Here is a 16,734-nt window from a genome sequence, read left to right on the forward strand (position 1 = left end):
TATAGAAAAGCTATTTTAAAATATTTGAGTCGACTATTATCAAAGGCGGCAATCTGACTTTTGGACAATGATTGGTAAATCAGAAAAACGAATTATTGACTTTGTATTCCATTGGCAGTCACAAAACTCTTCGGAACGACATCTTAGATAAATAACAGGTTAACTATTAACCTTTATTTAATGCAGGTTTTGAACCGTATTCTTTGAAGGAGACGATTATATTCAAATAAATCTGTATTGACATATCAATAAAAATTTTTTGTCCAAATGTACAGATTGCCGCCTTTGATAATAGACGACTCATTTATAAGGTGATTTAGCCCGATAAGTATTATAGTTTTATAGTGTAAGTTAATGTATAAAATGATATGTGCGTATTGTGTTGCTTTTGTTTTTTTGTAATTTAAATTTCTAAATTTCTCTTCTTGTTCACTGTCTACTTATATGTGATTTTGATTGTGGAAACATATTTGGTTATTGTTTTAGCTATATTTTTTAAAAATATTATATGTTTGTATTGTACTGTTTGTTTCCCAAATAAATAAATAAATAAATAGTCACAGCCCACTGAGTTTCTCGCCGGATCTTCTCAGTGGGTCGCGTTTCCAATCCGGTGGTAGTTTCTGCAAGCACTGCTCTTGCTAGGGCCAGTGTTAGCAACTCTCCGGTTGAGCCCCGCGAGCTCACCTACAAACGTTAGGGTGAAGCTGAAATAGCCTCTCAAGGCTATCACAATAGGTAGAAAAAAAAAAAATCAATAGACACTTCAAGCTTAGAGTTTTGTAAAGAACGATGAGCGAATGAAATATTGATTAGAATATTTTGAAATTTCACTGGTGGTACGACCTCTTGTGAGTCCGCGCGGGTAGGTACCACCGCCCTGCCTATTTCTGCCGTGAAGCAGTAATGCGTTTCGGTTTGAAGGGTGGGGTAGCCGTTGTAACTATACTGAGACCTTAGAACTCATATCTCAAGGTGGGTGGCGCATTTATGTTGTCTATAGGCTCCAGTAACCACTTAACACCATGTGGGCTGTGAGCTCGTCCACCCATTGAAGCAATAAAAAAATAAAATAAAAAAAAGAGAGGTTCTATTCAAAGATACTGAGAGAAAGCTTGAACAGGAAAATATTGTGGTACACATTTTATACTTCAATGCGCTAAGTGTCTTTTGTTCTCTGTGACTCTGTGTTGTTGCTAAAATTACAGGGCCGGATTGCGTTTCGCCAAGAGGGAGACAAATTTATTTCAAATTTCCGTTATTTATTTTAAAAGTTTTATATTTTTTTAACACTACTTTTTTATTAATCCAAGCTACAGCCTCTGTTCCTATTGTGATCCAATTAAGGAAAATTTGAATTATTTAAAAAAAAAACTATTTTACCAATTTTTTGGTACTTCTGGTTTCTTGTAAGGGATTTTATACAGAAATTTTAATCAGATACTATATGTATGCACAAAGAGAGCTTATCACATACATGCTAGTTTCCCTCTAAGAAGCCGTAAAATAAATTTAAAATTCAAGAATGAAGGCATAGATGTAGGTATACAACATAAAAAAGTCGCTATGGGTACAAAGAGATTCGATTGAATAAATTAAGTTTTAAAAAAGTCTTTTAAAAAGTCTTTGTCAAATATAAATAAAAGTCATAATAAGTTACAGTTATTTTTGTAGAGTACTTTCGCTTTTTCATGTTTTGCTTGTGTGGTCGGGTGCGCAGAAATCGTAGTAACGAGCTAAGTTATTTTTTTATTTATTGCTTAGATGGGTGGACGAGCTCACGGCCCACCTGGTGTTAAGTGGTTACTGGAGCCCATAGACACCCACAACGTAAATGCGCCACCCACCTTGAGATATAAGTTCTAAGGTCTCAAGTAAGTTACAACGGCTGCCCCACCCTTCAAACCGAAACGCATAAGTCCGGATGAATTGTACAGTTTTGAACTTTTCACACGAACGATCACGAATTTTTAAATGAGACAACCCTTTATTAACGTGAAACTTTTCAACACAAAAAAAACACTGTTTTGTTTATCGTGTACCTACCATTTATTTTTTTGTTTGTTGACTGTTTTCTGCTTTAAAATGACTGTTTCTTTTTTCGAGTATACAATAAAGAATAATAATAAAAACACGAACAGTTGCACGAAAGGGCAGTGATACAATTAGGTGCGGCTTAAAAAAATGTTAACGTTATAAAGCCATCACTGAGATTGTTGTTACCACGATGTTTTTTCTTGACATTCGTGTTGTAAGGAAATTATTATGAACAAACCTTTAAATAGTATTATTTCGACATCAAATGGTTATATTTAGATTTTTGATTGAGAAATCTAACAATCTGACAACTGATGGCATTACTCGTACCATCCTGACAGTTCTCGAACATTCCCGATAGTACTAGTTATCTTGATTCTGTTTCGGCCATTTGACGATAGATGGCGTTAATCGTACCGGCGTAACAATTTAATGGGTACCCAATTCCTGATTCCCTTCCACGAAAATCGTTCTGAGCTAGGACAAGTTTTTGCAACGCAATTTGCGATTCATATGCAGATTATATTCGTTTTATGGGCACGCGCTAAAACGTAGTACATACATACATAGTTACCCACTATTAGTAACCCAGACATTGAACATTATGTCATGATGTCTAAATAGAATCGTGTCGGAATCAATTTAAGACGCAGTTTATTTAATTCATAAGGTTCGTAAACTTGGCTTTTTGGGTAGTTTAAATGTTTTTTTTTTATGACTGAACGAGCTCACATTCCGTTTTGTGCTTTTTTTTTCCCTACCTAAGCTGATGGTATTGAGAGACCATTTCAGCGTAACCTTAACTAGTAGGTGTGCTCACAGGGCTCAAACCGGAAGATTTGCTATCACTGGCCCTAGCAAAAGCAGTGCTTCGCAGAGTCTACCATCGAATCGGAGACACGACCCACTGAGAAGATCCGGCGAGAAACTCAGTGTACTGTGTCTACGGGTTAATTTACTTGTCGAGCCCTTCCTCGCAAGCGACGGGTTCGGCGTTTGGTGTAAAAAAGCTATCGGAGCTCATGAAAATATCAAGGTTAATGCAGCTAACCCTTGAGGCACGAGTTTAAAGTAGCCATCTTATTGTACAAATTGGTAGGCAGCGGCTTGGCTCTGCCCCTGGCATTGCTGAAGTCCATGGGTGACGGTAACCACTCACCATCAGGTAGGCCGTATGATCGTCTGCCTACAAGGGCAATAAAAAAAAATAAACAGGGATTGCCAGGTTTGATTTATGTTATCCCTTCATCGTGTTGTTCATTAGCTAGCTAACCTTCCGTTTCTATCATGCAAAATTTTATTTGCTTGTATAAAATCATATAAAAAAATCGTATTCGTTTGCTCGCGTTATCACTGTTTTTTGCAATATATTTTAGTTTTGATTCCGATGCTGTTAATTAATTGATTTTTAAATATGGCAACCGTATAACCGCAGTATTGCGTACCTACTTGATAAGTGCCGATAAAAAAAGTTTTAAATGAAGGTACAAATATACCACTGTTATACTTTTATTGTGCTCTTCCAAAATCTTCTCTGTTATTATAATTAATAATTAACTGACACTTTTTTTATGCTTTACTCATTCAATCGTCGTCGCCATCTTGCTTTTTTCTGTAATTCTCTTTTTCCCTTTCTTACCGTCTTCTCTCACTCACGTCTTAACGCTCCGTTCCACAACTCTTTTCATACGTTCCGTTCTTACCAATCCTACATACATAATATATTATAGCTGATCCTTAGATCTACGTAAATACAAAGATAAAAAATTGACGCAGGAAAAACCGTAACGATATCTCATCCGCAGTCTTATCATTGTCATATTTCTATCATTCGCAATGTAAATAATGATGTCCGTGTTCATATGGAAACTCTACTTTATTCCTATTGTATTAAAGTTCATTCGATGATTATATTTTATATCAGAGATATATTTTTTGCATTATTTGCATCTGCTTTGATTACGAATAAACTTAGTATCGATGTGGACTAGTATTGGAATACGGATCAAACTTGTCGGTAGCAGTTTTTAAGTGTGTTGAATTATTATTTTAAATTTTGTACAGCTATATTCTCAATTTAAAATTTGTTATAAAGCCAGTGCTTCGTGATACCATGGGATAACAGTTTTAATTTAATATTGTCAGAAAAAAAAACCTTTGCATTAATTACACACAATGATCATTTCCGTTTTGTTTGTTCTTTGAAATTAGTAAAAACATATATTGGTAAATTAAATAAGATTTTCAATTGTTCCTAACATATTTAGATCATTTCGTTCGTATTGATCTCAGAGCAAAATTATCGATAATTTATTCGACGCGTTGAGTTCACTTCCACAAGAACAACAAAGAATCACTATTGTATATATATATAGTGTACATTCGTAACACAACTAATTATTATAATTTTGCAGTAGGTGTAAAACAGCATATATATTAGTATGGTAGTAAATTTTTAAGTGTAAATGCTAGTGTATCAATTACTTTAGATTAGCTATCAAGATACATTTTTGATGATAACGTCTTCCGTTCTAAGTGTAATATTAATTTCATTGAAACACAAGATACCAAAGTATAACAGTAGGTATCGTGAAGGTGCTAGTTGTGTTTGCAGCGTGCGTTGTTTCTTTTTTTTTGGTGAAAATCATGGAGTTTGTACGCTTTGCCCTCGTCCCGATCACGCTTACGATCGGACTTACATTTCTGAACGTAAAAAAGTGAGTAAATATCTGAATGATCCTTTACGTAATTTTGTTAGAATTATATGTTTTTTATGTAATAAGAATGCAGCACGGCTGTGCCTACCCAGGCGGGGGCTTACAACAAGCCCCGGTAAATGTAGCCGCGGCAAATATCACCAATTATTACCACCGGCCCGTTTTTTTTGAAACTATAACATAATCATACGTCAAATGGACGCGTGATTCTGCTTGTTGTTCAAACACGGTCCAATGTTGGTGTGTTTGTGTTCGGGATTTGTATGTACAAATCGAAGCGTGAAAGGCTTAAGGTTTAAGTGACATTTTTGAAACTTCACAAAAGGATCATTTAAAGATTAAAATTTCGAAAAAAATATTATGACAAAAAAACTTCTTCAGCTAATTATTGAAGTTCAAATTGTTTATGCTAATACCAATTAAAACGGATCTTTAATTACAAAGATAAATGTTGTGTATTAAGTGAAATGTCGCTTAAAACAAATGACGTTACTTACACCCCTTGAAATGTAAAGTTACCTTTAAACTGTCATTAGCGCGATTGATTCATTGCGTTTTGCCGGATTTTTCTATACTACTATAGCTTCTGCTACGAAATAAGTATATCTTTCGCCGCTACAGGAGCAATTTCCTCAGACTAAGTACATACTTACAAGACATGATGTCAGCTCGCACGCGCTGGTTCAAAAGTCCGACTGGTTTTCGCACAGTGCAAGATACTCGCAGTTAATACTACTAGGACATTTAACGCTGATCTTATGGGCCATGGGCTCATCGTTCAAAGCTCAGTTAATAAAAGGCCTGCCTGCCTGCCTATTTCTGTCGTGAAGCAGTCATGTTGTACACAGTTGTAACTGTACTGAGAACTTAGAACTCATATCTCAAGGTGGATGGTGGCATTTACGTTGAGCAAAAAAAAATTAAATGATTTTTTAATTTTTTTTATTGCTTATATGGGTGGACGAGCTCACAGACCACCTTTTTTATTATTTTTTATTATTGCTTAGATGGGTGGACGAGCTCACAGCCCACCTGGTGTTAAGTGGTTACTGGAGCCCATAGATATCTACAACGTCAATGCGCCACCCACCTTGAGACATAAGTTCTAAGGTATCAGTATAGTTACATTGAAATTCGATTGAAATTCGTTAATTGAATGAAATTCGTTGTCTACAGGAACTCTTACAGTAGAAGAGGTGTACAAAGACAGGGACCAATTCGCGGGCTTGGTACGCGAAGTGGCTGCGCCGGACGTCGGAAGAATGGGAATCGAGATTCTGTCCTTCACGATTAAGGACGTCTACGACGATGTCCAGTATCTGGCCAGCTTGGGGAAGTCGCAGACGGCCAACGTGAAGAGGGACGCTGACGTCGGTGTCGCTCTGGCTAACCGAGATGCTGGTATTAGGGTGAGTCTTACAATGAATCCGTGTGTGTATGGAGTTCTTAAGTTTTAAATACCACCTGGTGTTAAGTGGTTACTTGAGCCGATAGACATCTAAAACGTAAATGCGCCACCCGCCTTGAGATATAAGTTCTCAAGTATAGTTACAACGGCTGCCCCGCCCTTCAAACCGAAACGCATTACTGCTTCACGGCAGAAATAGGCAGGGTGGTGGTACCTACCCGCGCGGACTCACCAGTTTTTTTTTTTTTTTTCCTACCTATGCTGATAGCCTTGAGAGGCTATTTCAGCGTACCCTAGCTTGTGTAGGTGAGCTCGCGGAGCTCAAACCGGAGAATTGCTAACACCGCCCTAGCAAGAGCAGTGCTTCGCAGAATCTACCACCGGATCGGAAACGCGACCCACTGAGAAGATCCGGCGAGAAACTCAGTGGGCTGTGTCTGTGGGTTAATTCGCTCGTCGAGCCCTTCGTCGCAAGCGACGGGTTCGACGAGGACGGTGACCGGTGCTTGTATTGCCTAAAAGCACCGTTAATGGATCAGGAGGATCCGTGATGACGTGCTTTGGGCGACGTCGACGGTTTACCAAACGGTCTACAGGATCGGGTATGTAGTTTCCGGCGGCCACGACAAGAGGGTTCTCATGTCGTGCCGTCTTCTCAAAGTGGCGCAGCGATGCCGACTGTAGATACTTACTGACGGGGTCGAGCTCCAGGTCATCGTGGAGGTCCACGTTCCTCTGGAACCATGGTGCTCCGACGGCTATCCTGCAGAATCGGGATTGTATAACCTGAAGGGGTTTCAAGTTGGTGCGGGCCGCGTGAGCGAACACTACGCTTGCATACGTCATGACGGGGCGTATGCAAGTTTTGTAGAGGGTTACCTTGTTACGGAGGGACAGTTTGCTTCGTCTAAAAAGCATTGGGTAGAGTCGTCCTAGTATAAAGGCGGCGCGATCGCGTACCGTTTTTACGTGGGGACGGAATGTCATCCCTCTGTCGAGGGTGACGCCTAGGTATTTGACCTTCGGGGCCCACGGTATGGGCTGGTCAAAGAGAGTGATGGGGCTAACGGCGGAGGTGTTTACGCGCTTATTGGGGAGTGGGGTGCTCGAAGTGGTATTCGGAGGGCGACCCCTTTTGAATAGCACCGCTGTGCTTTTCGTGGGGTTAATGTCTATTCGCCACTTCCGGAACCACTGTCCCATGGTGGTTACTGCGGTCTGGAGTCGCCGATGAAGCAACGACATCTTCCTACACGAGTAGTAGATAGCCGTGTCATCGGCGAAGAGCGCTAGATGGGTCTCCGGAGACCGGGGTATATCGTTGATATACAAACTAAATAGTAACGGGGAGAGTGCGGAGCCTTGCGGGACTCCGGCAGTCAGATGACGGGGACGAGAACGAGTTCCCTCTACTCGATATCGAAACGAACGGTTCGACAAGAAGTCTCGTATGATGAGCACGAGTCTGTCTGGCACTCCCATGTTGTACAGTTTGTAGATCAAACCGTTGTGCCAGACTTTGTCGAACGCCTTCGCTACACCGAAGAAGAGGGCGCCGGTCGGGATTTGTTTACGCCTATTTAGCCCTATTAAGAGGACTCACCAGAAGTCCTACCACCAGTATATAAGTATTCTACTAGTTTATAAATAAATAAATAAGGTACATATTTTTAGACTAAAAATCCCTTTTAAGACTTTTTATTGGCTTGACCTATGTCCGTCTAATCCATGTTCTTCGGAATATTACAACATAATTTTCATCAACTTCAAAATGTCACAAATTCTGCACACTTATGTGATAGACGATAATATAAGTATTGCTTTAGTTCTTTGATATTCTGACCCGGATCGCCAGGATAATAGGGATAATTGCAAGTTCGGTTTGCTTTTAAAGCGTGTTTATTTTGTTACGAACTGAGCTGACGATCCCGCGGTCCACACTATCTATGGTGGTAATTGCTTACAACGTCCAATCTTTTCACCGTGCACATCGTCACCTACCCTGATAATAATATATGAGGTAGATATAGGATTACATTGACTGTCACGCTATCCAAAGCGGCTAAGTAGGTACGACATCATCGCGAAAGAAATCTGCAATATGAATATTACCGAATTCGGTCTTACGCCTATAATTATGTAGAACCTAACAATTCACTATGACGGAAGCAAATTGTTTTTAAACTTTTTCGACTTGCGTATCTGAGCAGGCGAACTCACTCTCCTATGGTAGCAAATCACCCCCATTAAATATTGCGCCAATGCAGAGGGTATCTGATTTTTTTACAAATTAACACGACAATGCTAAAAAGCCGTCCGATCTCCCGCAATCACTCTTTAACCATACATATGTATAATACATTATAATATATAACTATGAATAATATATTATGAAAATAATCGAACACAATTAAAATAGTTAATTGGGTCACAACCATTCGCAGCACCACCCCGACGTCGCTTAGATCGGGTCGTGGCGGATGATTTCCTTTCGAGCCAAAATAAGATAGATTCCCGGAAATGAAATTCCTCGTTTACAGGAAGCGGAATGTGAGAAAAACGCAATGGACGTCAAATATTCGATGGACACCAAAATAGAAGACAACACGAGACTCTTCAAACTACAGAAGGCGCAGTTCGATCAAGAAATAAATACAGCTGTGAGTATTAAAGTATTTATTTTTATTTTTTTATCGCTTAGATGGTTGGACGAGCTCACAGCCCACCTGGTGTTGCTTGGTTACTGGAGCCCATAGACATCTACAACGTAAATGTGCCACCAACCTTGAGATATGAGTTCTAAGGTCTCAGTATAGTAACAACGGCTGCCCCACCCGTCAAGCCGAAACGCATTACTGCTTCACGGCAGAAATAGGCAGGGCGGTGGTACTTATCACCTTATGCGAGGTCCTACCACCAGTAAAAAAAATTGGTTGATAAATAGTGTATAAATAGAAACATAATGGGAGTATAGATTATTGCCATTTCGATTCTCCAACTGTACCTTAAATATTGCCATAGTATAAAGCGTGAAGTCGTCGTGGCTTAAAGATACACTTCCATAGTATATAGAAGAACTTCCACGATGAAGGAATAACATCGGTTAAAAAACCCAAATGTATTTTGTGTGATTGTTCTACAAGGAAAGAGTGAGTTACAAAATAAGACTTCAGCGTGTTCACCTTTTACATACAAAATACATTTTATTAGAAAGCGGAAGCGGCTTTGGCTTACGAACTGCAAGCGGCGAAAATAAAACAGAGAATCCGAAACGAAGAGATACAAATCGAAGTCGTCGAGCGTCGTAAGCAAATAGAAGTGAGTCTCATTTATGTTATTTTATTAATCGGTAATAATACGTTATTATTTAAAACAGAAAAATTCCAATTTCAGATTTTGGAGCAATTCAAAAATTATTAATTTTTTTTTATTGCTTAGATGGGTGGAGCTCACAGCCCACCTGGTATTAAATGGTTACTGGAGCCCATAGACATCTACAACGTAAATGCGCCACCCACCTTGAGATATAAGTTCTAAGGTCTCAAGTATAGTTACAATGGCTGCCCCACCCTTCAAACCGAAACGCATTACTGCTTCACGGTAGAAATAGGCAGGGTGGTGGTACTTACCCGCGCGGACCCACAAGAGGTCCTACCACCAGTAATGTCCCAAAAAAAACGTTTGTTTAATAAAAAAATAAAGCGTTTCATTGATATTAATCCAGTAACTTCACGTCATTACGGATCCTCCCAATATATTAACGGTGCTTTTACGTACCTTAAGCACCAGTCACCGTCCTCGTCGAAGCCGTCGCTTGCGACGAAGGGCTAAATATTAACCCACAGACACAGTCCACTGAGTTTCTCGTCGGATCTTCTCAGTGGGTCGCCTTTTCGATCTGGTGGTAGATTTTGCGAAGCACGGCTCTTGCTAGGGTTCGTGTTAGCAATAACATCAGGTTGGAGCCCCGTGAGCTCACCTACCAGTTCGGTGAATCTAAAATAACCCCTCGAGGTTACTAGAATAGGTGGAAAAAAAATTAGTAATTTTTGAGCGATGCCCCAAAGAAGATACTAAAGGAAACTATATTCATTTCTTTAGCATTTCTATTAGAGTACTAGCTGTACCTGTCTGCTTCGATGGGCATTTTAAATTAACATTATTATTTCTCACCGCCACAAAGATTCTCATCACTAACGCCCCCGCAACTGGTGTAGGGAGTCCAACACTCATATAAATATCAGCCTATCCATTAAGTACATGTATTTTCTACATGGATACCAAGTTTCAAGTCAATCGGACGCACGGTGCAGTAGTTATAACGGAACATCCGTAAAAAACACTGTAGATATATCTATACTAATATTATAAAGAGGAAAGATTTGTTTGTTTGTTTGTATTGAATAGGCTCCGAAAGTACTGAACAAGTGACATAGGCTATAATCTTTTTTGAAAAAAATTAGGGATCCTTACTAAAACTCCAATAATGTAACCCAAGGTGTAAAAAAATTACCTAAAATATTCTTTACATCGCGTGCCCTGCGAAAACTATTGATGATAGAATAAAAGAATGTACTACGACTTTGTAGAACACATTATTATTTACAAAAAGTGTCACAGCATATGTCTAACTATTATAATTATGCCGCAATAAGCGTTCTTTTATTTAAAAAAATAAAACGACGTCAAATATCCTTGAAATTTTTGTTAAAGAGCCGAGCGGAGCCGGAGCAGGCCGCTAGTATATTAGTATAGATATAACATATATTGAGCACTATTAAAATAGGTGGAGCAACAAGAAATCCAACGCAGGGAGGAAGAACTGATAGCGACAGTGCGTCTGCCAGCCGAGGCAGAGGCTTACCGTCTGCAAACAATCGCCGAAGGAAAACGGTGAGCTAATTCGTTCTCTTGCTATCGTGATTAAGTTTGTAACTGTCGAACTATACTTAGTCTGGCCATAAATACTATTACAATTAAAAATAAACAAAATTTTACATTTGAATTTGGAGTCTGTCATTTTTATATGATTGCTCATTGAGTTTTCTCATTTTGGCGCCAATACATTGTACAATATTTTGCGATATTAAAATGGAGTGGGGTGATAAGGAGAACCGAATCGCTGTGATTGCATTACACAAGGTAGGTATGGAGCCAAATGCAATTTTTAAAACTCTCTATACGCTTGGTATTAGTAAAATGTTTGTGTACCGGGCTATTAATAGGTGCAATGAGACCTCCTCTGTTTGTGATTTTTTTCCTTTGTAACAGTATTTATGGCCAGACTAAGTATATTTAGCAAAATTCACTTGTCTCGTGTTTGTAATAAGGCTTACTTTGTTTAAAATATAACCAACATTTCTCGATACGTACTTACTGAATACCAACTTTGGTTTTCAAATTTTTTGTAGCTTTAAATGGACATAGCTTAAGCATTTAATCTTCGGGCTGGAACTGCCAAACTCATAGTTCATCGTAATCTGTACGTAATCTACAGTGTCTCTAATAAGATTAGAAGGGGAAACTATAATTTGTTTAAAACATAACCAACTTATCTCGATACGTGCTGACTCAATTCCAGCTTTGGTTTCCAAGTTTTTAGTAGTTACGCTAAAGAACAAAACTTGTACTGATATTTAACTTTCGGTTTGGAACTGGCGGACTCGCAGTTCGTCGTAATCTCTACGTAATGTACAGTGTCCCAAAACCTGAACAATTTAATTTTTTGAATAGCACGCAATGCAAGAATAATATGATGCGCGGGGTTAACGACCTCTAGAGACACGATGAACGTTAGGTGCCTTTATTACTGTACGTGGCCAAAAGGTTAAAATGTCCGGTGTACTTGTATCAAACTAGCCTGCTATTCAAATCCCGCAGGCACTTACCTATCAGTTTTTCTGAAACACGTAAGTTTAATTAAGTAATAGGTACGTAAACATGTAATTTCGGATCCTACCGATTCACTATCGGTACCTCAAGCACCGGTCACTGTTCTCGTCGAACCCGTCGCTTGACGAAGGGTCCGGCGAGTAAATTATCCCACAGACACAGCCCTCTGAGTTTCTTGCCAGATTTCCCTGTGGATCGCGATTCCGATCTTATCATAAAAATCAAATTCACAAATTTTATAAATTTTCATAATTATTTGACGTAAAGGTTGTATTGAAGCCCATACGATTACCATTAGTATGCTTTTTTCGGTCGCAAAGCTCGCCTTCTGGTTTGAATGGTGGGATAGCCGACTTGTTCAGTAATCAGTGCAACAAAAAATAGCTTGAATTTTTTTTTTTCGATTACTTTATTGCACTAGGAAACAGTGTTCTTATAATCTTCGTATATTGCTTCAGTACTCAAACTGTAGAGGCAGCTAAGGCGGACGCGGAACGCATCAAGGTTCTGGGATTGGCTGAAGCGACCGCCATCGGGGATGTGGGCAAAGCTGACGCCGAGAGGATGCTGGCCAAGGCTAAAGTCTACAAGCAGTATGGCGATGCAGCGATTATGGCCCTCGTTCTCGAAGCACTGCCAAAGGTGAATAGGATCTTACAATGTCTGTTGTAATGTGGAACATGAAAACAATTGTTTATTAGTAACATTTGGTAATATATTTTTTTAAATATTTATTTCACTTAAAGTGATGTTTAAGGAATATAAAGCATAAATATTCGAAAATTTGCTTTCGTCTTCAAATAAATCGTTTTTTCATTATTCAGGGATAACGTAGCTTTGTGATCAGTGAACTATTTTTTTAGAATTGTACTTTTAATGTTACACACGAAAAAATAAGGAAAAATTAAAAAATGTCAAATTAATGCGAAATTGGTGTACCAATTCACACAGCCCAAGTTTCTTGCCGGCTCTTCTCAGTGGGTCGTGATTCCGATCCGGTGGTAGATTCCGCGAAGCACTGCTCTTGCTAGGGCTAGTGTTAGCAACACTCCGGTTTGAGCCCCGCGAGCTCACCTACATGCTAGGGTAAAGCTGAAATAGCCTCTTAAGGCTATCAGCATAGATAGCAAAAAAGGCTACCAGCGAATAGATAGAGAAAAAAAGCAAATATACCAATTTTGTTGTTAGGAATTTCGATTTTTTTTTTATATTTGCCAATTCGTTTTAAAACATAATGAATTCGTTCATATTTTTTTTCCTAACGCTCATTTTCAGATCGCGGCAGAAGTGTCGGCTCCATTAGCGAAGACGGACGAGATAGTCCTGGTAGGAGACAACGGAACCACCGGAGACGTGGCTCGTCTCGCGAGCGGGATCCCGCCGGCCCTGAAGACCCTCACCGGCTTAGACCTGACACAGGTGCTGAAACGTTTGCACCCGACCGGCGGAGGTGAGTTCAAAAATTATTATTAAGGAGCAGCGTTTTTTTTTTATAAATGAAGGTAGTTCAAAATTTGGGTTGTGTGTGAAAGGCTGAGTGAAGCTGTGTGATTTGTTTTATTTTGTCTATTTAGTGCTTCGTCAGGTTTAAATGTGTAATAACGGTGGTTTATTAACTGTTTAGTATCTGTGAAAGTGCACAAATGTAGGAAAATGAAACAAAGTCCAATGAAAAAGTCTCAGTACATGACCATCATTTTACTGAGATTATATTTCATCCCATATGATCTCATCTCATTTTATTTCATTTCGTTTTGATTTCCATTTTCATTTCATTTTATTTCATGCCATTTTTCATATTAATCAACTTCATTTCATTTCATAATATCATTTTTCATAAAAAAATTAAAATTAAAATAAGACTTTAAGATTAATCCCCTAAAGAAATGTGAAAGACGATATGTGTAAGAGGGGAATGAGCGAAGAAATGATTTTTATGATAGAAGAGTAGGAAGTGGAAGGCTGTGATGGAAGGAGAAAACATGTTGCACGGACCCCAGGTCACTGGGAGAGGGGCAGGAGAATGATGTTGATGATGAGGGTAGTTCAAATAATTCTAGATTAAAATGTAAAAATTTATGTCTACTTTATACCTAAAATATTTTTGTCATTCCGCTTTTCAGAAGAGACGAACCTTGCAGCTGCCGCAACCAAGAAAAAGGAAGTCGTAGCTTTCTAAACACGTCTCAGCCCCGACTTCAGCACTACAATAGCTTATGTGCCATACATCACCATACCAAAAAAGCATTTAGTGTACAGTTGAGAACAAAACCGTTTCTACCTATTAGATTTATTGCAAAATATTAAAAAACTATTTAGAAAGCTAACCCCTTAAATGTAAGTTTTCAAACTACGTCTCAATTTTTTCCTTTTAATTGCCGCACAAAAGTTTTCTAGCGCGTGACGTCATAGGTGCGTAAACAACAAGCCTGCGAAATACTGACGAATGACGTCATTTGCTGTGTTTTTAAGTATACTAGAATTTATTGTACTTGATATATTTACTAATACTACAAACTATTAATTATTTGCACATAAAAATTTTGGCTTAATGAATGATGATTTAATTTTTTTAAACGTTATTCTGGTATCTTTTTTGTTTTGTTTATTTTATTTTGTTTTGTCCGATCGTCAGCTCCCCACCGTTAAACTTAATTTTAGCGTTGATGGAAGGAGGTCAATCAAACAATTACCTTTTAATTGTATTAGTAAAATGTGTTCACTTGATATTGAATTTTGTGTTATTTTTCTTTCTTATTAGAATATATTTGCGTGACGTGTTCATAAGTACACCTCAATCTAGAAAAATGCCAACCGACAAAAACAAAATAGCCACATGCTAGTCGTATGCTAGTTTTCATTATCATTCCCACTACTGTATAGTTCTCTCAAATAGAATATAGGGTAATGTAAAAAAAAAAAAGAAATTATAAGGTGCGCGTGTAGTGGTCATATAGAAGATATTTTTCAGTGGGTCAACGAAACTGAGAGGTTTTTTAGGGAGAAGAGCCATACGCGAATCTCTTCAGTATCGTCCATCAATGAAATAAGCCTAATTGCGGCTAAGCTTCGAAACCTTGTTACAAAATAATAAAAAAATTATTCTGAAAACGAAAAAAAAAAAACTTAATATCCTATCTAAAAAAAATCTATGATCGTTCTTCTGTGCTAATCTGTGATCCTTGATTCTTCGTAACATAAAGTTTGGCAAACGTCGCGATTGTGATTTTATATTAGACGCGTTTGTGTTCTAGAATTTTCTAGAAACAATATGATTTTCATTAGTACTTTTTGATGTTTATAAATATAATATATGGACCGTTTATTTTGAAAGTGGTGTAAGTCCAATTTCTTTTGTTTCGAGAAAATTAAAGGTTACTATATTTGTTGATTTAAAAATACAGGCAAATCATATGAGGTCTGGCTATGCCACCTACCTCTGTCAATTGGACTTAAACCACTTTCATAATCGATGATTATGCAATTTCATTTACCGACCGATTTTAAGTTGTACAAAACATGGGATTTTTTTGAGAAATTAAACACGGACTAGTTATATTTAAAAAAATTACATTAAATTAAGCATGAATTACGTGATAGCTCATTTTTCTTAAAAATGGACTTACAACACTTTCAGAATAAACGGTCCATATTTCATTTACGCATACTAATGATATTGTAATCTTTCCGATAAATCAATCGTATCGTAAATATCTGCTTAAAATCTTTTTATTATTTACCTCGTTTTATTCTAAGTTAATTTGATTTTTTTTGATGTTTCGGAAACGTCAAGAACAAACCGTAAAATTGTTTTAAACGATGCTTATGCCATTTTTATTTATTGACCTTAGAATAAACTATTACGTTAATTTTGTTTTATTTTCACGAGACATCTAGTGTATTTGCTAAATTTTAATGACGAATTATATAACTGTGTAATTATTCGGTATTTGTATTCCCCGGAGTGATTCAAAATGTCATATTTTATGGTAAACTTTACGATATATATAGAAAGTTATATAACATAAAGGAACTGTATTTTTCAGTAGAGAAAAATAGATGTGAAACGTCTTATGTATAATTAAGTAGCGTAGATTTTTTACTATCTAGAGATAGTTCAGAAGTTTCTTTTTTTTTTTTTGAAAATGTTTTCTTTGTAACAAGGCACTGCCTGTTTTTGTTTCGTAGCGATTCGTTTTCTACAATATTATATTCAAGTATTTGTGTGCGCGATTGTATCTGTCGTTCTGTTGAATCTTCTGTAATAGATTGGCCGAAAACCTTTTTTTTTTTTACGTCGGGGCATGTGATAAATTCGTGCACGGTTGTATTTCAAAGTGTGCTTATGATTAATAAACTTTTTGTGTATTTTCAATTGATTATTGATTTCGTCTGACATACGATGTGAATAAAACGTGTATTTTTGATGTGAGTTTTTTTTATTTGTTTTTCCCTTTCATAATTTTTCGCTTGCAATTTAATATGACAATAAAAATACGTTAGATGGGATGCAGTCCTTACTAAAAGACTTCAATATGGATACGTGTGTTATTGGTGGTAGGACCTCTTGTGAGTTCGCGTGGGTAGATGCCACCATCCTGCCTATTTCTGCCGTGAAGCAGTAATGCGTTTCGATTTGAAAGGCGGGGCAGCCGTTGTAACTATACTTGAGACCTTAGA

The 16,734-nt window shown here is 37.8% G+C and overlaps 1 protein-coding gene across 1 annotated transcript in view; it reads left to right on the plus strand.

The window, feature by feature from the left end:
* Window positions 1-16,481, plus strand: part of Flo2 (flotillin-2) — a 419,882-nt gene extending 403,401 nt beyond the window's left edge. Inside the window, exons 4-10 of the mRNA XM_089733967.1 lie at window positions 5,931-6,163; window positions 8,703-8,822; window positions 9,373-9,480; window positions 10,949-11,055; window positions 12,513-12,696; window positions 13,330-13,504; window positions 14,178-16,481. Coding sequence (XP_089590093.1) covers window positions 5,931-6,163; window positions 8,703-8,822; window positions 9,373-9,480; window positions 10,949-11,055; window positions 12,513-12,696; window positions 13,330-13,504; window positions 14,178-14,233 — 983 coding nt within the window. The 3' untranslated portion in view covers window positions 14,234-16,481. The remainder of the gene's footprint in view (window positions 1-5,930; window positions 6,164-8,702; window positions 8,823-9,372; window positions 9,481-10,948; window positions 11,056-12,512; window positions 12,697-13,329; window positions 13,505-14,177) is intronic.
* The last annotated feature ends 253 nt before the right edge of the window (window positions 16,482-16,734 follow it).

The sequence above is a fragment of the Bombyx mandarina genome, chromosome 16, assembly GCF_030267445.1.
Source record: "Bombyx mandarina strain Sakado chromosome 16, ASM3026744v2".
NCBI lineage: Eukaryota > Metazoa > Arthropoda > Insecta > Lepidoptera > Bombycidae > Bombyx > Bombyx mandarina.